General features: G+C 33.8%; 1 protein-coding gene across 1 annotated transcript; it reads left to right on the forward strand.

Annotated features, from left to right (window-relative positions):
- Positions 1–381: 381 nt before the first annotated feature.
- LOC109011771 (protein TIC 100) lies at positions 382–9,375 on the forward strand. The gene is made up of 11 exons (XM_018993090.2): positions 382–1,102; positions 2,145–2,216; positions 3,594–3,683; positions 3,811–3,984; positions 4,615–4,705; positions 5,046–5,108; positions 5,198–5,264; positions 5,845–5,948; positions 6,023–6,149; positions 7,426–8,162; positions 8,795–9,375. The coding sequence occupies exons 1-11, from the start codon at positions 504–506 to the stop codon at positions 9,224–9,226; spliced, it is 2,556 nt and encodes an 851-aa protein (XP_018848635.1). The 5' UTR covers positions 382–503; the 3' UTR covers positions 9,227–9,375.
- Positions 9,376–27,318: the final 17,943 nt, after the last annotated feature.

Below are 27,318 nucleotides of genomic sequence, written 5' to 3' on the forward strand. Positions count from 1 at the left end.
CTTTTAATTGTTTAAATAATTAATATTTTTATTTGATATTTTACAAAATAATTTGATTAGAAAAAAATATTATCATCTTATAATATTATTATGAAATATATTATAAAAAATAAAAATTGGGTAGGTAATTTATAAATTATTATTACTTATTTATAAAACAAAATATTACAAACACTATATAATAATTTGTGATATTCACATCTATCTTATCTTCAAAAAGTTAAAACTATCTCATCTCACTTCTAATCCAAACATACAAAATTTATAAAAAAATCATTTTTTATATATTTTTTTTAAGTAGAATATACTTTTTTAGCTTAAATTTTTACAAATCATTTATCTTATCTAAATCATGACCGCCGGCCCATTAAGCCCACACAAAACCCTCGAAGCTATTTTTAGAGTGGAGTCAGAGTCTTGTATTTCGTTCGAAATTATCACTACTCACTTCCTCCTTCCCACCTTATCTTCTTCATCTGCTCCTCACTCGCTCACAGACCACAATGGCAGGCGAAGATGATGACCAGAAAAACCCAGCGCAAGAAGACCAAGTTATCTCCGAGGAAGACTCGGACGAGTCCGAGTCGGACACGGACGATTCGTCCTACTACACGGACTACTCGGATGAGGAAACCCTCACGTATGTCCGACCAGGAGACGAGCGGCCCGCGTCCGAGAACACCGCGGAGGCGAACATAAAGCGGTTAAACCGGATCCTGGATAGCAATTATTTTAAGAAGCAGCTGGATGAGGATGACCGGGAAATGGTGAACGAAAAGGATGTCTTTGATTTCCCCAGAGACCCGGAGAACTGGACGGAGGAGGACCTGAAGGAGATCTGGGCGGACGCTCCGCTGGCAATGACCAAACCCGGATGGGACCCTGTCTGGGCCGATGAGGATGACTGGGATGTCATGAGGGAGGAGGTTAAGGCTGGGCGGGACCCGCCTATTGCGCCATTTTACTTGCCGTATCGGAAGCCGTACCCGGTTATACCGGACAACAACTACGACATAGCGACCCCCAAGGCGGCGGTCGAGGAGTTGGATAGGATCGAGGAGTTTCTCAAATGGGTCAGCTACATTTTCGCGGATGGCAGTTCGTATGTGCTTATGTGTTCTCTTCTTTGTTCTTGGGAATTTCGTTGGAACCTCTGTATATATAATTTTGTTGAATGGGTGTGGTTACTTTGTGTCTTCTGTGGTTTTTGTCACATGTTATGAGATGGGATTCATTATATTTCTTCATTTTCTCGACGTGTAGATAGATTTTCGTATGTTTTAGAATTCTAAATTTCGAATTTGGCTTATGTTGTATGATCATTTGTTGCTTAGTGCATGTATCGAGTTTAGTCGTTACAACTCTAAGATCACTTAAAATTTTGCCCTCTTCAGTGAGAAAACCATTTCAGGAGTGGGATCTTTTATTGGATAACATTTTGTATAATGATTTTTTGTGGGAGAGCGTGTATTCATAGTCGTAATTCCATTTGAATTAGCTACACTTTTGTATGTGGAAGACATTGGATCTTTTGTGACATTTCCTCTTTTAATCGTGGTTGGTCAAAATTAAATTTCTATGCGTCTGTCGTAGCTTATTCCATCTTTTATAATTTGCTTTATTTTTCTCAAATTAAGAGGGTTTGTTGCTCAAACTTCAATTATCATAATCTATCTGATTGTATGAGAGTGTATGTTCTTAAACTCGTTGGCATTTGTCAACAGGTCAATCACAAGATAATAATTTAAAGATTTCCTAACTATTGGCCTTATTGAGTTTATGATGATTAATGTATAGAAATAGTGGTTATCTTGGTGTTTGACTGTCTCATCTTGCCTCTTGCTTTGAGTTTCAGCCATTAGCAAAATTGAACTGATTGCCCAGTTGATTTGGATGTCTTTGAAATTCTGGCGTATTTTGTTGTCTATCCACCTTTTTCTTTTGTTTGTTTAATTCATCATGGTATATGGGTGGTTTTATGACGTCTGTATGATATGTTTGCTTCTCATAGTGCCAACCTTATTGTTTAGATGACTGTTTCTCCTCGTATCTTACAGGAGTTGTTGTTGTTGTTGTTATGTTGACGCTTGCCCAGCTTCAGCTTTTTATGTTGCTGATTATATCAAAATGCTATTCTTTTGAAGGTATGAAGGCACAGTTTGGGATGACTTGGCACATGGAAAAGGTGTATTTGTTGCTGAACAGGGGCTTGTCAGGTATGTTTGTTCTTCATGAGAGTGGTTTCAGCCATGCTCTTATCAGGAATCTATTTAGTGATCAGTCTGCTGGGATCAAAATGTTCACACGTTCACCAATAGGACCCTGCAATACAGTAACAAGGTGCAGAATTGCCGAATTATATAATGAAGTTCTAGCAAAATCAGAATAATAAGAAAGAAACGTTGAAGTACTTACAAAAAAAAAAAGAAACGTTGAAGTAATAAAATCAGTACATAATTCCATTGAAGAGGATACCGCGTCAGTGTTTCACATAGCTACATGGCATGTGATATTGAAGTTGAGAACCCAAAAATACTTGGTAATCTATGAAGGCAAGCTATTTTTTTATAATAACGGTTTCATTTGATAGGGATGCGCTGATATTGAGAAATTCAAAACACTTATATATTACATATGTTTGTCTCAAATCTCCACAGGCATAGATCTACCATAAATCAATAATCTTGTTTGTAAATTTAGTAATGTAAATGCCAATAAGAAAGTTTCATTTATAATGAGATGAAAAGGCTTCTCCCAAAGTCAAGAATTGAGAAGCAATACTTTTGTATTTGAGGCTCTTTACACAAATTTTAAATAGTGGTGGAAAGATATTCTGCAGTATTAGGACTATAGTTTTGAGGGCATTGATTCGAGCAAGATTAGTTGGTTCTACGAATATCGTTCATGTATATGCTCAAGCTATGCCGCTTTCAGATTTTAGAGTCCTTTATATCAACCTGACTGTGCAATACTCCTTGATTGTGCTATGTTACCCAGTGTTTTAAATTTCGTACCGTACCGGCTGGTACGGCCAAAATTTTTCGTTTCGGCCGGTACAGGTACTATATTTGTTCCATACCGGCTAAAATACTGGCCGGTACCGGCCATACCGGACTAAATTTCGGCCTGTACCGGCCGATATTTTGGCCTGTGTTTTTTTTTTTTGTTTTCGTTTTTTCAAACTACAAATTTATTTTTTAACCCTTAATTCAGACTAGACTATTTATAATTTTTATATATATGTATTTATATATAATTTATTTATATATAGACTATTATTTTGGAATATAATTTTTATATATATTTATATATATAATTTATCTATATATCGACTATCTTGAAACGTTATTCCGAAACGCTATCCCGAAACGGTACCGATATCGAAATATTTCGTTTCAGTGCCTTGACCGGTACGACATCCGGTACGGTATTCAAAACATTGATGTTACCTACCTGGCTGCTTTAACTAGGGTTCTGATACTGCGTGAACTGTTATCCCTTTTTTCCTCTTGTGGGTGTATCATCTCATTAGAATATTCTTTTTTCAGCTTACAATGTACTTAGATTTCTTATGATCCCAATCCTTGTGACAGGTATGAAGGTGAATGGCTTCAAAACCAAATGGAGGGCCATGGGGTTATTGAAGTTGACATACCCGATATAGAACCTGTGCCAGGCTCCAAGTATGTTTATGATTCCTCAATATGTGCCAATAGGGTCATACCATATGGTTCATCTCTCAGCATTTAGGACCCAAATAACAGGTTCATGTTTTAAATACTGTAAGTTGCTTGTTAATCATATTTCTAGGCTTGAAGCAAAGATGCGTGCTGAAGGGAAAATAATATCAAGGGATTATATGACCCCAGAGGACAAAGAATGGCTGGAGATGGATATCGAAGATAGCATTCGTCTTGCTGACGGGGTGTATGAAGTACCATTTTATGAAAGGGATGAGTGGATCCAAGAATTTGGGAGGAAACCGTAAGTTTACTTCTGACCTCTCTGTTTCTTTCTCAAGATTAATTATAATGATTCTATGCTCTCTGTATAGTTTGATTTTTATCCACTTTCTTTGAATATCAACCACTCACTAATCACTGGTGTCTTGATATTTTAACTATTGACTTTTACTTAAGCAGGAAGCCACTGCATTCATATGTAACTGTGTTGACTTTGTGCATATGAAGGCTACTAGATTGGCATCTAAGTTTGTAGTTGGTGCAGCACTTTATTATGCTTTGAGCATTTAGTAGGTGTTATTGGTGAGGCAATTTCCTTATGCTTCAATTTGTAGGTAATGAGGATGGTAACTTGACCTGTATAAGAGTAATACAAAGGCCAATGAATTGTTCATATGTTGATCTGAACCTCAGGTGCCAGTTAGAGTCTAGTTCAAGGAAATTAATTATTCATAATGCAGATACCAATTTGATTGAATCTTTGGACCACATTCCTCTTGTCTGAAGAAAGGCTTGTTGATTAGTATGATTTTCTTTGTATCATCCTCAGACATTAAATCTTTAGCACGTCTTTGACATTGAAGCCACAAACTCAAAATTTTCTAGTTGAAGGCATCTTATGGGTTTATTGATAATTGTACTCATATCACAGGGAGAAGGGTCGATACCGATATGCTGGTCAGTGGAAGCATGGCAGAATGCATGGATGTGGTGTTTATGATGTCAATGAGCGTACCATATATGTAGGTGGATGAAAAATAGGCCATCATTTTTTGAGGGCCGAACTTAGTTGATTTCACTATATGTTTACAAAATTCATGAACTTTGGAGGGCTCAACTTTAATCCATTGAGAATGCAAAATGAATCTCTGATACATTTTTGTGAGATAGTAGGTGGTCTAAAGATGCAAAAAAGGGTCTTATCAACATTCAACAAGAGGGTTGATGGGTCAATATATGCATAGTCCTTAAATTAAGTAGAAGTCACCATGTTTTATACAATGCAGTTCTCACAATTAATTTAATATTGAAACTGTTGTGTGGTTAGTGAATTTAACAAATACTTGTGTTGAATGTTTGCAGGGTAGGTTCTACTTTGGAGAGCTATTGCAGGATTCTACTGGTTGTGATGAAGATACTTGTGCGGTATCATATGTTTTTTCATGGTTCAATGTATCATTCATAATGTCTTCCAGCTGTTGAAGAAAATGTTTCTTGCATTATGTTCTTTTCAGGTGCATTCAGGTATAGCGGAAGTAGCAGCTGCTAAGGCTCGGATGTTTGTTAACAAGCCTGATGGAAGTATGTATTTTTGAAGCTAGTTTAATCCTATTTAATCTTAAATGTAATGTCATAATGATTGGCATGTTCTACATGTGACTTGTCAGTTCGGTTCTTGGTAATTGGATGGCAAAGTATCTCATATGAAATATGGGATGGTGACTTTATTTGCTTCATCATCTTCATATTGGTTGATGTGTAATCTTAGTAATATGGATAGGTGCGTATATGTGGTGGACTGAGTTATGTGTAAGAGGAGATTTTGAGTTTCTTTTTAGTTTTCATTGGCTAAAGCATTTCAAGAAAACTCACTTTTCCCATGTTTGGTAATTATTCTCCCAAGACATTTTAATTGATGGCTTGGACATCCCATTTATCATGGATTTAAACATGGATAATTCAGTAGGGTCCTGACTCTATGATTTGTCATGCAGTTTTAAATTGAAAGTGTATTTTTAAATATTAAGATTCCTGGTACATATTTTAATATCAATTATAATTTCTGCATATGCAGAGATCTTCTCCATCAGAATTCATGTCGTGATTGTTTGGCATATCATATCTCCTTTGTTTGTGACTTACATTTCATATTTCCCTGTAGTGGTTAGGGAAGAGAGGGGACCATATAGTGATCCTCAACATCCCTATTTCTATGAAGAAGAAGATGTTTGGATGGCACCAGGCTTCATTAACCAGTTCTATAAGGTAAGTCATATTCGTTCTTTTAACTTTTTTTACATGATACAACGAGATTAGAAATAAATATAATTTGGTCACAGGTCCCATATCTTTGGGAAAGATATGTAAGTGAGGTGGATCAGGAAAGAGAAATGTGGTTAAATTCCTTCTACAAGGCACCACTAAGACTGCCTATGCCTGCTGAGCTTGAACATTGGTGGTCCAAAGGTATTAGTTTTCTCTCTGTCTCTCCCTCCCCTTGCAAGGATTTCTTTTTTGTGTGGTTGTGCTGAGATAATGGGCAGAGAAATGAAATTGCCTTATCAAGAAAAGAGGCCTAGAAATGCACTCTGGCAGCATTTCCTCTTATAACTAATATTAGCATTTTCTTTTCTTTTGTTGGTCATCGAAGGATATGCATAATTAGTACTAGTGTGGTATCAACTCTTATCTGGAGAGTCAAATAAAAAAATTGTTCTGAGTTGAAAATTAGAGATTTTGTTTTACAAAAGAGAGTTATTTGTCTTTGTTAAGAAATTTGAAAGAATTTACTTGATACATGCATGAAAGCAATTATTTCCACTTTTCTTTCTATTAAGAGTAAAAGTAGTAATAAAGATCTGAACAAACAGAATCCCTAGGGGTTGGCTCAAATGGTAAAAGCCTTGGTCTTCGTTGTATGCTCCCTCTAGGTCAAAGGTTTGAACCATGGGTTGCAAACAATATTTAGGAATCATTGAACTCGAGATTTTCCCTTGAATTACCCAAGGTACACTTGCAGAAAACTTCTTCTCGAGGGCCCATGCGCCCCCAGGATTAGTTGACTTTTTTCCAGACACCCGGTGCCAATAAAAAAAAAAAAACAAACAAAACTGAATTAATGGCTTGGGACTACCCTCTTCACCTGGTAACTTCAATGTTTATACGAACAGGGTGAATGGGAGACAAAAAAGGATATCAAGGTTGATTTGGACCCACCTGTGGGTAGCCCAGTGGTAAGGGCGAACTTGTGTGCATGTGCCCCATGTCACAGGTTTGATTCTACTTGAGATTAAACTGCAATTTAAGTGGGAGGCCATGGCGGTGGGTTCCTGAGCTAGTCTCTCCGGGGGTTTAGGTTCCATGGGTGAGTCCTAAGGGCCTTTCTGGGGTGGTTCCCCCGTCATAAATAAATAAAAAATAGAGTTTGATTTGGCATGTGAAAACAAATGATGTAGGGGTTGGGTAATTTGAAAATGATTGAAGAGATGATATTATAAGATACTCAATATTTGAGTATATGGTTTCATATGGTATCAATTTTGTTTTGGTGTTCGTACTTCTGTCTTATCCAGTTTACTTTACTGATTCTGCTTTAATGAGTTAGATGCTGCTTAAGTCTGAAGTTTCGGAAATACTGAAAAAAACTTGGAAGTTTCAGAAACATTTCTGTTTTGTTTCATCCTTCCACTTAAAGGGATAAGGTGTGATTTATTATAGATATAAGTTATGTTTGCTTGATCAGATCATTTTCCGGAATTTGTTCTCATCAACAAGGAACCAGAGCCTGATCCAAAAGATCCATCAAAGCTTATATATACTGAAGATCCCCTCATACTACACACACCAACCGGAATGCTAATAAACTATATCGAGGATGAGAAGTATGGGCTTCGATTATTTTGGCAGCCACCTCTGAAAGATGGGGAAGATATTGACCCAGAAAAGGTTCAATTCCTACCCCTAGGGTATGATGAGTTTTTTGGAAGAGATGCGACTGTGAAGAAAGAGAACATATGGATGCGTATCATCCAAGCCCTAGAAAATACGTTCAAGCCATGGTATGATAAAGTAGAGAAATGGGCTGAAGAGAAGAAGAGAGCTTCAGAGATGAAGATGAAGCTGATAGAAAAAGAACTTGAACTAATCGAGGCTGAATTGTGTCTGGAAGAGGCCATCGAGGACATGGATGAGGAGTTGAAAAGGAGAGAGAAGGAGGAGGAGAAGGCGGAAGTGGATTTGCAGGGTGAAGAGGATACTTCTGCATTGAACAACCAAGACAAGAGATCTGCATTGGAACAGGAGGAAGAGGAGGAAGACGAAGACGAAGACGAGGACGATATTGATGTTGCGCCTTCAAGTTTTGGGTCTGTTGGTACGGATAAGGACCCAACAAGGAATGACCAGAAAGGAAACAAACCGGGAAAATCTCCATTTTCAACATCTTCACTGTCATTTGCTTCTAGTAGCCTTATTTCAGGGGTGAGTTCTAAATTCTCATGTATTATCTTCTATATTATAGTTCTATTCATAGTGAGGATTAGGCTTGGAAAAAAAGGACCATGAAATTTATATCCTTTTTCTTTTTTGCTGTATTTAGTTCAGAAAATGTGATCCAATTAAATATTGTTCATGAAATTATTATTTCACGAATTTGCGTGATTTGTTTACTTTCTCTAGTTAGATATATCAGACGTATAGGCCCCCTGTTACTTGGATCATGCATTTTTTATCATTAATAAAAAATGAGATGAGATGATAGAATATTATTTGATAGTGAGTTGTGATGATATGAGGTTAAGATGAAAGTTGAATAAAATATTATTATAATATTATTATTGTTTTGGGATTTGAAAAAGTTAAATTATTTATTATATTATGTGGGAATTTGGGAAAGTTATAATGATTAGATTAGATGAGATGAGATGAGTTGAGTTGAAATCAACTCTGAATCCAAACAGGGCCTTGACTTGTATATTGGTACCCTTTTATAGGAGATCTCATGTATTGCTCAAGCAGGTATCTGTTTGGGAGTTTGTAGCTAATTTTTTCAGTGAATAATTTTTGCCAGTTTCAGAGAAGAGAAAAAAGATATTTTCCTGTTACCTTTGCAGGTGCCATTGATGCTACAACGATCATTCTTGGCATGGAAGAAGGGTAGATCAGGGTTAAGGGCAGCTTCTCCATTGGAAGTTGAGGCCCCCAGTGGCCTCCCGGAAACAGTTGTCTCGGTCAGTTTTCCTCCAGTTTTTGGCTCAAGAGGACGCTTGAGAGCTATAGTGGAGGATCGTGGGAAAGTCCAAGTACAAAGCCACTCAAATGTAAGATTGTCTCAACTGCGGTCGCTATCTCAAATTCTATCACGTTCATCAGGCTCTGTGAAATCCAAAAGAAGCCTTACAGAGGCAAGAAGAATGAGCAATGGTTGGCTGCATAAAGCACCGGTGAGGGATTTTGACAGTATATTGTCTTTGCACACACCTGAACATTATTTGGAACCGTATAGGAAGACAATATGTGGTGAGCCAATGTCTCTTTCTCTTTAACATTTTGCAATTGCCGAGTTTTGGCCAATTTTTATTGAATACTTTAGCTTTTCCTGGTTTAATGCGATTAACGAAGACCAGAAAATGAAAACCCTTTGGATTCATATGTCATTTTTGTGCCATTTAAAGACATGCTGTCTATGCCTTGAGGAGTTCTGTTTTCTGTTTCCTTTCAAATCCCTTGAACGAGAGCTACTCAAGGGCATCATAACATCAACATAATTGGAGTTGATGTAGGCTGGTTTGGATTTAGAGATGAGATTAAGTAGCAGCTTTGTTTTTAGCAAGATACATGGTTATGTGCTTGTATTTTAAACAGAATGCAAAGGAGGTGGACTGAAAAAACACCTCAGACCAACCACCAACCATGCAAAAAAAAAAAAAAAAGGCCAAGAATTTGCGTAGCAAGTTGGTTCAGTTTCATGTGCTATATTTTGCTATTCAAGCAAAATTCTCACGTTGGTTTATCCATATTTTTATTATTATTAATTTTTTGCTAAAATCAATTTTTTTTTATATATATTTTGTAATTAGCATCCACTACATACATTTGACATTAATAATATAAATACAATAATAAAAAATATAATGTTTTATATATTATATTAAAAATATAATAAAATGAAAAAATATATAGATAATATATTATAATAATAAAATGAATGTGTAGGTGAAAATTTGTTGTATTGTTGAAGGAGAGAAAATGAAAGGATTGTGAGAGAGTGGGAGGAGAGAGAAATAATGATTAACATATATTTTGTAGAGTGAATAGTAGTTATCCAAATTTAGATAAGCATTTTTCATAGCTAGCTAAATATTTAGATATATATAAATCAATGTAGAGAATTTTAGAGTCATATTATGCAAATATAACTTTGTATATACATATGCATAGATCAATGTGGATGCTAAGGGGCGTAGTTTTCTCAAGTTTTTGCAATAGTCCATAAGAGGTGTTGTTTAGAGGCTTCCATTACTATTACTAGAGATCTAGTAGGGCACATTTGCCCTTTGGTTACTAAATTCATTTGAATTTAATTCAGTTCAATCTAATTTTAAGTTAAGTCTAATATCTAAAAACTTAATTCTCAAATTATTAAATTCATCTCAATTTAAAATATCTTTACACATGAGATTCGCAATTTTTTTTAATTTAACACTTTTTTACACGTGATATCCATAATTTTTTTTAACTTCTTATAAATACATATAAACTCATCTTAACATCTAAATAGATTTAAATTCATCTTAGGTGAACCCTATAGAACTCACTCTACCATCTCAACTCACTATTATTTATAAAAAAAAAAAAAATCAATTCAGCTCAACATCCAAATACAACCTTAGTGACAAACTACTACGTTTCGTAGCGGCGGGACGTGAGATTTACATGCTTTGTCGACTGCACGGACTTGTGGTGCAGAAGAGGTGGAATTTGTTGAGAGCAAAGCTGGGGAGAAGTCGACGGAGGGGCCGGTGGATGATTTCAGTCAAATCTGAGCCGGAATCTATCCTCCAGGGAAAAAAAAAAAAAAAAAAACTGTGACTAGTAGCAGCGTTATTATCTCATTTTTTGCACGAACAAGTGTATGATTTCAGTCAAAGGACAGAAAAAAAACCCAACATAAACGTTTTTTATTCATCTAATTTGAAATCATATTTCAAACTATTGGCAGGAAACTACTTTTTCCTTTAATATTTAACTGAGTTGCTGCTGGTACTATCCTATTGATGACAACATCAAAAAACACAAATGCTTTTAATGCAAGGAGAACCCAATTAACCATGCTTCATGCTCCGATTTGGATTTAAGAATCACTCTAATTTATTTTATTTTATTATTATAATTTTTTTAAATTTTTATATAAAATATAATAAATAATTTAATTTTTTCAAATTTCAAAACAAGAACAATATTAAAAAATAATATTTTAAAAATATTTTATTCAACTCAAGAAAAACCATTTTAACTCATCTCACTATTCAAACCCAGTAAACCTTATGTGTTTTAGCCCATCACCAATTGAATTCTTAAAATCTCAAGCACCATGTTAACAGCAAAGCTCTAACATGGATGCTCAATCTCACCTGTCTACATATAGACGCTATAGATTTAGCGAATTAGTGCTTAATAGTAAAATTGTTAAGACGTGGAAGCAGCATGTGAAGATATGAAGTATTCATTAGATAGTTCTAAAATACAGATACGTGGTATTTCTATCCAATTATAAGTACTTATATATGTAGGTCACTTTAATGGCATTATATGTTTCTGTATAAGACGAGAGTATCACATCATCTATATTTTAGAAACACCTAATGATTCTTTCGTGAAAACAAATCAATAAATCATTGATTCTTACAATTTTGGAAATGTAGCTAAGCAGTAGTGGGGGGATGCACACAATAGTTGAATATTCTTCAAATAGATGAGACTGTATGCTCGAGTGTTTGCATTAGTTGAGTGAGAGAGAGAGAGATATATATATATATATATATATATATATATATATATATATAAAGAGTAATATTACATACAATTGTGAAGTGTGCAAACGTCGTACAGTTATTTTGAAAAAGAATGGAATTCATTATTAATTTTTTTTTTTTTCTTATGAGTCCCGTATTTATTTATTTTTTCAAAATAATTGCATTACGTTTGCACACTTACAACTGCAACTATCATTTCTCATATATATATATATATATATATATATATGTATTAATAATAGGACCCACAATTTTCACAACAACCCATCAAACTTCCATCCCAAACATTTTATCTAAAAACTATCCGAACTTTTTATCTACTTCTCAACATTCCAACACACCCACTTGTTTCTCTACTTGTCATGGCCATGTTAGCACATCCATTGAAAACCAAAAAAACAAAGAAGCCTTGTTGCCAACTTGTTGCCTAAAACACTTAATACGACTGACATTTGTCAACAAACACAACAACTTGGTAATAATGAAGAGAGACCAGAAATGGTGGCAAAAAAGAGGAAGAGAGACAATGACTTGGCCCTATTTCCTTGCATGTTTTGTCTGAGTCAAGAGACCCACACTTCACCAATCATGCAGGAGGAGGACGAAGCTTTTCTGTCTTCTTGTGGTAGGAGGGTTGCTCCCAAGTTGTGGACGTAACCTACAACAGACCCATATGTTTCTTTCATTCTTCATGCTTAATTTCTAGGGTACTTCCATTTTGCAGAGCTTCTTCAATTACGATCAATCTAAAACCTATGATTAATGATTATCAAGCTAGCAGCTTATTTATCATTATTTTTAATTTATATTTCTTTAGTATAAAAAACATATATATATATATATATATATATTCTTTTAGTATAAAACGATTAATAATTAGGTGATTAATTAGCTGGATGTTCCCGGGTGCAAGAGATCGTGTGGCCAATGAATGATATATATATATATATATATACATTGAAATATGTTATGTATTTATTTAAGTTAGTTGATAACATATATGAATTTATTTAAATATGTTGGGAAAAGTAGAGTTAATTAAACACATTAGTTCTCAATACTTTACATTTATTAATTAAATTAGATATGTACTTTACATTTTATTCAGTTTAACTTAATGATATATATTGTTTATATTTTAATTATAATAACACAAATTTGGAGAGGAAAAAGTGACTTTGCAGTTGACTATTCATTCAGGTCAGATTTTTTTCCGATCCAGAATCCGATTTCAAACTGGTCGTTGTTGGGCTGATAACTAGATTCCCTACCCGCCCATACCCGAGAGCGGATACGGGTATAGAATATGGCTACTTCGTAAAACCCAATTCCCGGAATTTAAAAAAATATATATATATTCATTTCATGCACAAAATTAATTCGTTTAGATAGTGAAATTGTTTCATCTTATCTCATTATTATAATTTTTTTAAATTCTCACACAAAATATATTTTTTTAATATGAGTCCACTTTTTTATAAAAAGATTACGCGAGATTTATCAATTTCGAACTTGTACAAATTATTTCTCTTAAAATTATACATGAAATTGCATAAATTTATTGATATGACCTTTCAAATTATTTTTAATTTATATAATCAAATTTAAATTAGGTCTGAGGTGGCTTAATATAAATAAAAGAACATGTTTCAAAATTATACACGCAAATTGCGAATTCAAATATTTTGAACCCAATCGGTCAACTTACGCACCCTAACTAAACTGAAGTCATCCCCCCAAATATTAGTGGGTTACTATGCCGCCCCACCTCTCAGTGGTTTTTTTTTTAATACAATTAGATATTTTTAAAAAATAAAAAAAATATATATCAATATATTTAAAATCATTTTTTTAATTATTAAGTTAAAAAAAAAAATTGACCAGCGTTCAAATATATCTTAAAGAGGTAAAATAGTTTTATTCAAACATTTATGATCCATGCCAGTCTAAGTACAGCCAACCTACAAATAATAAATAAATAAAAATCAGATCATTGTCAAGCCCTCAGCCCTCGGGTGAAAAATAAAAATAAAATTGAGAGAGAGAGAGAGAAATAAAAGAAGAAGATATTGGGATATGATTTTCTATGACTTTTTAATTTTATTTTTTTATATTCTAAATATCCATAAATAAAATATCTATTGTTAAATAAGATTTATATTATCTACTAATAATATTTATAATCAATCTAAATATTAGAAAAAGATAAATAATTTATACAGTTTCAGATAATGAAAATTTCAGCGCACTCCATTTGAGAAAAAATAGAAAAAAAAATAGAATGTACATGAAAAATAAAATTTTTTAATGAATCATATTTTTAAAAAATTAATGTACGAGACTTGCATATTTTAAAATTGTATCTAACATTATTTTTGAAAAAAAAATATTACATATTAGTGAATAAAAAGTAATATGAGAGAAATAGCAGTGCAGCATGGTGGAGGCAGATGCTTAGGGCAGGTTTAGAGGGTGGGATGAGAATTTTGTATTTTGTTTTGAAGTTTAAAATATTATGTTTTAATATTATTATTATTTTGAAATTTGAAAAAGGTGTATTGAGATTTGAAAAAGTTGAATTATTTATTATATTTTATATGAAAATTTGAAAAATATGTAATGATGAGATGAGATGAGATAAGATGAGAATTTTGTATTTTATCTTGTACCTCAAACCTACCCTTAATCTCATCCAGATGGATAGAATTACACCTATCAAAATTGTATAATCTGATTAATTGTGGTGAATAATGTTTTAAATATCATACCTATGATCGTTTCGATCGAGACATTAAGGCTTCGTTTGGAACCAAAAATCTTCTCAACTCATCTCAACTCATCATTACAACTTTTTCAAATCTCAATACAAAATATAATAAACAATTCAACTTTTTCAAATCTCAAAATAATAATAATAATAATAAATAATATTCTAACAATATTTTATTATCTCAACTCAACTCACTTCAACATCCAAACGCAACCTAAAACGAGATAGCTAGCAGGAGGACCACCACTTCTCTATTCAGCCAAAACCATTTCAAAATAATGAAGCAAGCTGTTGTGAAGACTTTGTCCTTTTTTGCACACTGATTTTCAGTCCAATTCCCTTCAGTTACAGTTAAAAAAAAAAAAAAAAAATCCCTTTGGTTAAATCTATATTAAAATCTATTTCTATTTACAATTAGGGATTAAATAATTATTTTTTCCATGTACTTTAACTGTTTCTAGGTCAATAATCTTGAATTAAAGTGAAAATAAATAATTTTTAAATATAAAATTGTGGATAAATTATAGAATAGTTGGTGTTATATCATTGTCCTTTCTCTTTATTATGGCTCCACCACAACTGCTCATGAAGATATATGTTCTACATGATATGTCTCCCGTCACTGTATGAAAAAACTGGTTATCATCCTAATTTTAAGCACAACAGGGTGAGTTTGGATGTTGAAGTGAGTTGAGTTGAGTTGAGTTGAGTTGAGATGATAAAATATTGTTAGAATATTATTTTTTAATATTATTATTATTTTAGGATTTGAAAAAGTTGAATTGTTTATTATATTTTGTATTGAGATTTGAAAAAATTGTAATAATGAGTTGAGATGAGTTGAGAGTAATTAATGATCCAAACGAAGCCTAAATTTTGTAGCTCAATGCTACAACTACTTGAACCCAACTTCCTCCTATCTTCTCTTGTTTCATTTATTGGTTTTTGTCATAAATATACACTTTGCACTATCTGATCATTTAGAGCATGTTTGGGTAATGAGATTGATGATATGATAATTTTGTAAATAATAGTGAAATTGTTTGAGTTAATATATTTTATTTAGTTTTGAGAAATAAAAGAGAAAATATTGAATAAAAATATTATAAAATTAAAATATAATTGTTTGAATATATAAATTTTTTAATATAATTCTTGTTTTGAAAATTTTTAAAAAAATTGTATTATTTTTTGTGTTTTGTTTATAAGTTTATTTAAGTGATATTTGAGAAAGAAATTATGAAAGTTTTTAAATGAAATCATCTCATCTTATCTCATCTAAGTGTCGAAAAGTAATGCTACATACAGTCGTGGAATGCGTAAATGCTGTTCAGTCGTTTTGAAAAAGAGTGAAGTCCACTATTAAAAAACTAATTTCTTTTCATGTGGGTTCCAATTTATTCAATTTTTTCAAATCGAATGCATGATACTTGCACACTCACAACTGCAAATATCATTTCTCAATTACCGAAACATAACCTAAGTAAGAGTTTTGCATTTTGCACATGATCAAAATATTAAAAGTGACATATTGTACTCTCAAACTATTATAAATTAAACTGACATTCTATATATATACACACTCTAAAAAGGTTAAAACCCTTTAAAAGATGATCATGACTGAAATGGAGCGTAAACTGTTTAGAACTTTATGCATGATGGTACAATGCATCATGATCAATTATTAAGGTGCAAAGTGTAAAATTCTTGACGCATGCAGAAACCTCAAAAAAACAAACGAATAGTCACGTGAAAACTTGTAATGGACCCAAGCTTGACTTGTTCGAGAAGTCACTCTCCAGAATTTACGAAGAGAAGAGAAGAAGAATGAAGATGATGAAGAAGGAAGAAGTCTGTAATTGCATGAAATTGTTCTCCTCTGTTTCCCCTCCGTTTCTTCTATTTATAGTATTTATATGAACAAAACGACAGTGTTTAGACAACACTTATTACAATTCTTGTAAATGAAACGACTGTGTTTACAATTAATAAGAAGAAAGGCATTAAACGGCATCGTTCTATTTAAGACCGCAACGAACTATACATCATACGACGCCGTGTGTAATTGCTCAGGATCAATTAACTGCTCTTAACGACCTTCTATTTCAATTCTTATGCATCTCAGGTCAGCTTTCCTTCGTCTGCACCTTGCCACAATGCTCATAACCACACTGTCATTCTTCCACTCCAGCACGTCGTCCGTCCATAACACACCCTCCCCCTTTAAAGCACCTTGCCCACAAGGTGGGGAAACTGCTGACGAAGCTGCCAGTAAGGTTCCCATGTGGAATCTTCCACTCCAGCACCTTCCCACTGAATCAAGACCTCCACTACTGCTCTATTACCTTTCTTGACACTTCGCCTCTCCAAAACCTTCTCAGGCTGAGGCTTTAACTCTCCTTGTAAGTCCACAGGAGGTAAAGTAGAGATAGGTGTAAATTGGTTCCCAATCTTTTTCTTCAAAACAGAAACATGGAAAACGGGATGTATGAGTGAGTCTGAAGGTAAACATAAATGATATGCCACTTTGCCAATGCGATGAGTGATCTGAAATGGGCCAAAATATCGAGGTGAAAGTTTAAGGTTTCTTCGAAGAGCCACTGATTGCTGTCTATGGGGTTGGAGTTTAAGATAAACCCAATCCCCCACAGAAAATTCCCTGTCAGTTCTGTGTTTGTCATAATAAAACTTCATTCTATCTTGAGCCAAGGACAAATTGGATTTGAGGGTAAAGAGAAGCTGTTCCCGAGTTTGTAAGAGCTGGTCCACTGCCTGATTAGAAGTCAAACCAGGAATATAAGCCTGCAGTTTTGTTGGAAGGACCCCATACACAGCTTCAAATGGAGTCAGCTTGGTGGAAGTATGAAAGCTGGAGTTGTACCACCATTCAGCTAAGGAGAGCCAATCCACCCATAGCTTGGGTTTGTCACCAGAGAAAGACCTCAAAAAATGTTCAAGACACTTGTTGACAGCTTCGGTCTGGCCATCAGTTTGAGGGTGATAAGCTGATGAATAAGACAGATTAACTCCTTGCAACTTGAAAAGTTCACTCCAAAAAGAACTAGTAAATGTTGAGCCACGATCAGAAACAATGGTTGTAGGCAACCCATGTAACTTAAAAACATTATTGAAGAACAGTGAGGCAACTTGAGTAGCTGTAAAGGGATGCTTTAAAGGCATGAAATGAGCATATTTTGATAATCTGTCCACTACCACCATAATGACAGAATAGCCCTTCGAGATGGGCAAACCTTCAACAAAATCCATTGATAGGTCAGTCCATATTTGGTCAGGAATAGGTAAGGGTTGTAAAAACCCTGCTGGAAGAACATTCTGGATCTTGTTCCTTTGACATGTGTCACAGTCCCGAATGAACTGTTTAACATCATGTTTGAGACCAGGCCAATAAAATTCTAATCTTGCTCGATGCAAACATTTGTGGAAGCCAGAATGGCCAGCAGCAGGACTAGAGTGCAAATAGTTCAAAATCTGTTGTTTCAAAGGGAAGGAATCTGGCACATATATTCTGTCTTTTTTAAACAAAAGACCATGCCTCAGTTTGAATGTAGGATGGGAAGTAGGGTCAAGTTGCAGAGCAGTGACTAACTGCTGTGTGGTCTGATCTGTGGTATAAGCTGCTTTCAACTCTGAGATCCATGTTGGTGTAGGAAATGACAATGCTGCCAACTCTCCAAACTCATCCACCTGATCCTTTCGAGACAAGGCATCAGCTACCTTGTTCTCCACCCCTTGCTTATACTCAATGGAAAATTCATAACCAAGGAGCTTAGAAAGCCATTTTTGCTGAGCAACAGTGCCAATCTTCTGCTCAAGCAAATATTTAAGGCTATGGTGATCAGTTTTAATCACAAAGGCACTTCCTAAGAGATATGGCCTCCACTTCTTAACAGCTAGCACTAAGGCTAGAAGTTCTTTCTCATAAGTGGAAAGGGTTAAGTTTTTTCCTTTCAAGGCTTGACTGAAAAAAGCTAAGGGCCTTTGGTCTTGCATCAGAACTGCTCCTATGCCAGTTGCACAAGCATCACACTCAATAACAAATGCCTTGGTGAAGTCAGGCAAGGCAAGAACAGGAGGGCTAGTGACAGCAACCTTCAATGCCTTAAAAGAATTTGTAGCAGAGTCTGTCCACACAAATGCATCTTTCTTCAGCAAAGAAGTCAATGGGGCAGCAATCTGACCATAACCCTTAATGAATTTTCTGTAGTAGCCTGTCAAGCCTAAGAAACCCCTCAATGCCTTTAGATTTTTTGGTATTGGCCAAGTGAGCATAGACTCCAATTTTTTTGGATCTGCCCTCACTCCTTCCTTGGAAATCAGATGGCCCAAATATTCAATCTCCCGACATGCAAACTTACATTTCGACTGCTTAGCATAAAGTTGATGGTGCTGTAAGGTTTGCAAAACAGTAGAGAGATGATCCAAGTGAGAAGACATGTCACTACTGTAAACCAGTATGTCATCAAAGAAAACAATGACAAACTGTCGAAGGAATGGCTTGAAAACTTCATTCATAAGGCCCTGAAATGTTGAGAGGGCATTGGTGAGACCAAAGGGCATGACAAGAAATTCATAATGCCCTTCATGAGTTCTGAAGGCAGTTTTAGAAATATCCTCATCCCTCATACGTATCTGATGATAACCAGCTCTAAGGTCCAATTTAGAAAAAATTGTGGAACCAGAAAGTTCATCCAAGAGCTCATCCACAACAGGAATGGGATACTTGTCCTTAATGGTGGCTTCATTTAAGGCCCTATAATCAATACACATTCTCCATGTGCCATCAGACTTCCTGACTAGTAACACAGGAGATGAGAAGGGTGACTGACTTGGTCTAATAACCCCAGAGTTCAAGAGCTCCTTAACAATTTTTTCAATTTCTGCCTTTTGGTAAAAGGGATATCGATATGGTCTAACACTGATAGCAGAAATGTCTTGTTTCAAATTGATCTTGTGGTCATGAGACCTATTGGGTGGCAATCCAGTAGGTTCATTAAAGACTTCCTTATATTGCTGCAAAAGTTGCTGCACGTGGAGATTCTGCAATGATGGGAGTTCAATGGAACTGCAAGGCACTATCTGCAGGAAGATGCCTTTGCTTCCACAACCAAAAGTCTCAAAGGATTCCTCATCATCGATAAGATTTGACTGAGGCACTGTCAAACCTTTTAAGGAAATTTCCTGGCCATTAAATTGAAACTGCATGCTCATATTGACAAAGTCCCAGAGAATAGGACTCAAGGTAGATAACCATTGAATTCCAAGAACTGCATCACAGCCTCCCAAGGGCAGTGTGAAGAAATCAACTGTGAAAGGTATGCTCTGAACTGTCAAAGGCACAGCCACACATTTACCCGTGCTCTCAATGAGCTGACCATTAGCCACTTTAACACTAATAGCCTGGCCAAGTTGTACATGTAATTTACATCGAGCAGCAGCCACAGTGTCCACAAAATTATGTGTGCTACCAGTGTCAATTAAAACTATCAACTTCTTCTTGCCAATACAAGCCATAAGTCTCATGGTTTTAGGTCCTCCTCCACCTACCATAGACTGCAATGAGATGGAAGCCATCTCGGCCTCCACATCCACAGGTTCGACAACCAGCTCATCATTAGCCTCAACTCTTTCTTCACCACTTGAGTCACCAAATTCCATACCTTCTAGTAGAAATAACTTTGGTCTTGCACATTTATGACCTGGTTGCCACTTATCATCACAGAAATAGCAAAGGCCTTTTTTACGCCTTTCCAACATTTGAGACTCGGATACCTTATGGTAAGGAAGCCTAGGTAAAGGAGAAACTCGTGGAGCTCCTAACAGTGAAGGAGTCTGTCCAGATTTTAACAAATTCGACTCTGGACTAAACTTACTCGAATCAGTAAGTGAATTTCTCCAAGGTTTCCTTATACTCAGCACATACTGTTCTTGAATTTTAGCTAAACCAAAAGCATCATTCAAGGATAAAGGATTCAACATCCTAACAGGTAATCTGATCTCATCACGCAGGCCACTCAAGAAACAACTCAACTTGTTTTTCTCAGACAAGCCTCTAATACGATTGGAAAGAATCTCAAACTCAGATTTGTAATCATTAACTGTACTAACCTGTTTGAGTCGAGTCAGTGACTCCATAGGATCATCATATGGAGTAGATCCAAAACGGATCTGAACAGCCTTGATGAAGTCCTCCCAAGACAGAAACGTTCCAGCCTCACTAGCATCTTGGAACCAGATCAAGGCTTCATCATCCATGTGGAAAGAAGCAATGAAAATACGTTGACCAGGAGGAACCTGGTGATACAGGAAGTACTGGTTCGCACGATAGATCCATGGTGATGGATTACCACCACGAAATCTAGGAAAATCCAATTTAATACCCCTGGCAAAGCCTCTGTTTACAATCTCTCTTTGGTTCACGTCCCCTGTGTCATTCTCCATATCTTCATGTCTGTGCCTGAATTGTTGATCGTGATTATCTTGACGTATATGACCAGGATCTTCAGAATTGTGACAAGAAATCTTAGAGACCTGTTGTAAAACCTCTTGAATTTTTTTGTCCTGTGTTTCTCTTTCCAATCTTGCCGCTTCTTGCTGCTGCAACAATAAACAAATCGCATCCTCGATCTGCTTTTGCTGGCGTTCTTGTTGTTGCCGTAAATGATTCATTGAATCTACTATTTGAGCATACGAACGCGTCCCTTCTGCCATGGCTGATACCAACTGTAATGGACCCAAGCTTGACTTGTTCGAGAAGTCACTCTCCAGAATTTACGAAGAGAAGAGAAGAAGAATGAAGATGATGAAGAAGGAAGAAGTCTGTAATTGCATGAAATTGTTCTCCTCTGTTTCCCCTCCGTTTCTTCTATTTATAGTATTTATATGAACAAAACGACAGTGTTTAGACAACACTTATTACAATTCTTGTAAATGAAACGACTGTGTTTACAATTAATAAGAAGAAAGGCATTAAACGGCATCGTTCTATTTAAGACCGCAACGAACTATACATCATACGACGCCGTGTGTAATTGCTCAGGATCAATTAACTGCTCTTAACGACCTTCTATTTCAATTCTTATGCATCTCAGGTCAGCTTTCCTTCGTCTGCACCTTGCCACAATGCTCATAACCACACTGTCATTCTTCCACTCCAGCACGTCGTCCGTCCATAACATGGGAAGCCAAGATCAGTTGGTAGGTAATCCAATGTCCCAAGATTCAAGCAATTAGGAGCAAAGCCAGCCTACTCAAAATACTATCACCGGCCATTAATATATTTCATATATATAATAGTTAAAGTCGTGAGTGTGCAAGCGTCTTGAAAAAAGTAAATAAATATGAAAATTTTATGAAAAATAATAATTTTTTAATAATAAATCTCACTCTTTTTTAAAATGACTGTGCATTACTTATACATTCAAGATTATCTGTAGCATTATTCATGTAGAGAGAGAGAGAGATGTATCGTCAAAATGAATTTAGAATATAATCCGACACGCCAAAGATTGAGTTTGTGGCTAGCCATCGACGGGAGGTGCCTAAACATGGCCATGTTGAATAGTACTCCAACAGACGGTACTGCAAATTGGAGAGACGTACAAGACTAAACATAATCCGATCCCAAAACTGTGCTGGCTTAGTATTAAGGAGAAATGCTTTAATTATAAATAAATTTTATAAAAATAAATTTATAAATTAATATAATTTAATACGTTATATATGTTAAATTATAAAATTAATTTTTATTATAAATTAAAATTAATATTGTATTATATAAAATTATATTAATTTATAAATATATTTTTATAAAAAAATTTTATGATTGTAGCGCTTCTCAATATTAATAGATATCCATATGTCCTAACATTAATGAAGTAAACTGATCAAAGATTCCGAGGTTTATTCCATCCCAAATATCTAAAAAAAAAAAAAAAACACTTTGATATTATTTTTCCTATGATCCTATCCCCTCAACAAGTTCTAAAAAATATTATTCTCCCTTGACTTTTTAAACAAGCCCATTAACCTCTAGCTAGGAATTTAACTCCTAAAAAAATTAACCCAAAAAAATCTAAAATAAGCCTAATCTTAAAAGGACATTTAGAGAGAGAGAGAGAGAGAGAAAAAAAACCCTATATGCATATAGTCTCTCCCAAATACATTGAATAATGCATGATATAAATGTGTTCTAAAACTCAAAATGTTGTTTGAATCTTGCAGAAAAAAAAAAAAAAAAAGATTTTTTAATGCAAGATTTTCTTTTAAAACTAAGTACGACATTTTAGTATTCTCCATTGAATGTTTTTTTTTTTATATATATATATATATATATATTATTCTTTATTTTCTTGTCCACAAACTACATGAATTCTTGTCCACGTTTTGATTATTTATTTTCAGGACAAGCCGCGTATATGTTCTTGTCCACTTGTTCATTAATGAGTGTGTGTGAGCATAAGAAAACAAAACTGATCTAAATATGTGTGATGATCAGTTTGCGGCCACCTTCATATATACACGTGTAATACGTGTATGTGGAGCTGGCGCAATTGAGGCCACCACATATGTCTTTAATTTCTTTCCACATACGTAACTCGCATGCGAATGTTACCTTCACCAGATGATCATAGCCCAGCCTACCTTCTTATGTGCTTAAACTTTAATAGTTAATTGAATGATTGATCATGTACAAGCCAGCAATCATTAAATGTATATCATGTACTACGTACCATATGTTTAAGGAAAATACAGATATGATAACAACTATATATATCTCAATTCATTTACAATATAGTTATATGTGACGGATTATTTGTTATAAAAACAGACTCATTTTGATATAAAATAATTATTTTTATTGAAAATAATTGATCACAAATAAGTAATTTTTTTATAGTATATAATATAAAAAAATAAAGCGGAAAAAACCACCAACCCACCATTAAAATGGCTACATTTGTTGGAAGAAGAAGAAGAAGAAGAAGAAAGAAAAGATCAGAAGTTAATTAACCAAATTGTTATCAAGTTTATTAAGACAACCGGCCACTACAAGATATCACGATAAAAAAACAAAAATGCTTTTGTAGGATATTTTGGATCGAATCCCAATTTCTGTCCCGATCGAGTAAATTAAGGAATACGTAAGTCGACTATAAATTTTACAAAACGCCATATGATAGGAAGGTAATTAAGGAAGATCGAACCAATCGATGGTGGTTAAATAAATAGTCATTTTAGCTATTAATATCTAATTACAAATAAATGTTTTTCTTGAAATGAGCAGGCTTGCGTGGTCCTTTTAAACAAAGTCACCTTAAATTCCTGTAGGTTCTCCTTTTTCTTTTCTTTTATTAAATTGTGTGGTCCTTTTTCTAGTCTATTTAAATTATTTGTTTTCCTTTCATTTTGTTTTTTTTCAATAATTTTTTAATATCCTTAATCATTAAAAAAAATATATACAATTTTACTAATAGTTATTAGAGCTGCACAGAGACCCGGTCCGACCAAATTTTGGCACGACCCAACTTCACCTTCAGTGAAGGTAGTTTCAGCTTGACTTGACCCGACCTGTAAATGTCGGAGAACCCGTTTGTCTTGCTTTTTATCTTCTTTCACCCGTTCATCTTCATTTGCAGACCCACGCCCCTTTTTAGCTTCTTTGCAAACTCAGCCTCTCCCACATCGTCCGTTCCTCCTCTTCATCTTCCTCTCCTCTGCAGCTCAGCCTTTCCCCTCCCAAACCCACCCTCCCTCTGCAAGTACACCTTGAGGGGCTCCACGTAGTCCTCGAAGCCGAGGGTGGTCAGGGCCCATCGCAGATTGTCATTGTTGATCGTCGCTTCTACTTCTAGAACTTGTCGGATGCCTCACCGGTGATGAAGCTTATGATGTATTTCATTTTCTTTGTGATGTATTTCATTTTCTTTGAGATCTATTTCAAGATCTATTTAATTTTCTTTGAAATCATCGAAGACCTTCACCTCGGGAGGAAGCAGAGGCTTTGGGTAGAACCTTGTACCGGTCTTTGAGACCTTAAAGGATATATTCAACAGAATAAGAAAATTAAATGTAAAACAGTAGCTTGCTTGATTTATTCTCAGAGAAAAATGTAAAAATTAGTTGATTTCTTGGTGGGTCTGATTAGCAGTGGGGAATCCGTCTAAGATCGACAGGTTTTTGAGAGTAGCTCGTTCAAAATCTGCCGAAGATCGATGCAAGATCAAATCCGTTGGTGATTGGTTTCAACCGACATGAGATCTAATATATATTATTAGAATATATATTTTTAATATTATTTTTATTTTAGAGTTTAAAAAAATTGAATTATTTTTTTTTTATGTTAAAATTTGAAAAAATTATAATGATTAGATGAAATGAGATAAAATAAAATGAAAAATTTTATCAAAGTGAATGAGGCCTCTAATCTAGACAACTTCAATAAGCAAAACTTTTGCCAAACAGTTTCTGATAAATAAGAGAAATATTATATAATATGCTCGAGTGGGATATATCCAAATAGATATTACAAGTTTGGAGTCTTATAGTAATAATTTAGAATAAAAAATAAAAAATCAGTACCATAATGGCTATTTCTTTCCATCACAAACAAAATATTTGGGTGTATGAGCAAAACCTTCCTTGTTTGGTTATATAGATGAGTGAAATTTGAAATTTGAATAAAATAATATTAGAATATATTTTTTTTATTTTAAAATTTTAAAAAATTGAATTATTTATTATATTTTATATAAAATTTTAAAAAATTATAATGATTATATGATATGAGATGAATCTCCCAAACCAAACGAGGCCATTTGCCTACCCCTAGTATCACTGTAAGAAAACACTTATTTGTAACTAGTTATTTTTTATCAAAATAAATTTATTCCTGTCACAAATAACTCGTCATAACTGCTAATTTTTCTTGTAGACTTGTAGTGTATGGAACTAAATGATTTGAATGTTCTTTTATCATCTTGGCTTTGTTCTCTATTTGAATTAGATGATTTAATTTTAATACACTAGATAAGAGCTTACGTGCAAGGCACGTATTCCCTATTGAAAGTGCTGCTGCATTTCTAATTTGGTAGATATGAATTTTAAGGTGTATATCAATTAAAACAACACATATGATAAATGTAAAGATAATCATAAATCTATGCAAAAAAATTTACAAATTATTATAAATATATTTTAAAAAAATTAAGAAAACAAAAAATGTAACACATAACAAATCTAATATTTAAAATTAACTAATTATATTGAAATCATAATAGGACATGTATTGCTCCACTTGTTATAAACCAATTAGACATGTACATAATAATAATAATAATATTAATAACAACAACAACAAAAATAATAAATGAAAATAAAATAAGATAATAATATTTTTAATTTTTTCAGAAAACTATATAGATGTAAACGTTATTGGAATGATAAAATGTAAAAAGAGAGTATTAATTTGAAATTTAAAAAAGTATAATTTTTTTTTTCAAATGAAAATATTATTAATTTAAAAAGTGATTTATTATGATTTATTATTATGAGAAATAATATGAAGACAATTATTATTTTTTTGAAATGATATCCTAAAATAATAAAATATTATTCTTTAAATTTAAAGACAGTATTTTCATTTTTTAACTTAAATATAATATTATTATTCTTTTTAAATCTAGAATTGCAATATCGACTTTAGAAAATAAAAGCATGTTCTTACCAAAATAATTTTCAAAGTATAAAAAGTGTTATTAATTATTTTAATAATAATATTAAAAATTCATTAAAAAATAGATTAATATGGTAAATTAAAGACCAATTATAAGCTGATACATAGATGGAAACCTACAAATAAAAATTACACTTTGTAAAATGAAAATATTATTAGTCCAATGAATATGATTTATTTTTATGAATTACTATGAAAAATAATATGAATATAACTGTTAATTTTTCAAATAATATTATATGCGAAATATACTATAATTTTAAAATCTAATAAGAAATATATAAAAACAAAAAATCCTAAGTTGTTAATTTGTTACTGTTTATCACTGTTTTAAATCGATAGCCACTTTTAATCGTATAATACTTAATTATCACTCTTTATTGGGTAATTAATATATAAGTGCCTTTGTTAATGATTCACTATCAAGGTTTTGACTTAGAGCTAAAAGACTTTTGCCTTGGGTAGTTAAATCGAAGTTCATTGGCTCAAATCTCCGTTAACATAAGTTGACTAACTAGGGTACGTTTGGAGGTGGGATGAGACACAAAATTTTCATATCATCTCATCTCATCATTATATATTTTTTAAATTCTCATATAAAATATAATAAACAATTCAACTTTTTCAAATCCCAATTAAATTTTTTTAAATCTCAATACAATAATAATTCTAAAATATAATATTTTAAACACTAATATATTTAGAACCAATCAGTTTATAAAGGATAAGAAAATACATAGTCGACATAAGTAGTAAAAGAAAGAAATTAATAAAAGTGTAGTGCGATGGCTACAGGCCGCCATCCCAAAGGAATTCTCAAGTTTAGGCATACAAAGGGTAATCCTATCGTTATCCATTTTTTACCATGCGTTGCGTTACATTACCAACTGGACTGGACGGCCGCCTTATGCGAACGATAATAATTGAATGAATGCGTCTAAAAGCCAACCCCCAGCACTGGCAGGGGACCACCGATTTGCTTCGGCCATGTGTCCCTACTTCCTAGGTTAAACGGCAGAACCAGCCAGACCAACTTTACGGTTACACACTCTCTCCGTCTCACTGTGAATCTTTAACCAC

The sequence above is a fragment of the Juglans regia genome, chromosome 5 (genome assembly GCF_001411555.2).
Source record: "Juglans regia cultivar Chandler chromosome 5, Walnut 2.0, whole genome shotgun sequence".
NCBI lineage: Eukaryota > Viridiplantae > Streptophyta > Magnoliopsida > Fagales > Juglandaceae > Juglans > Juglans regia.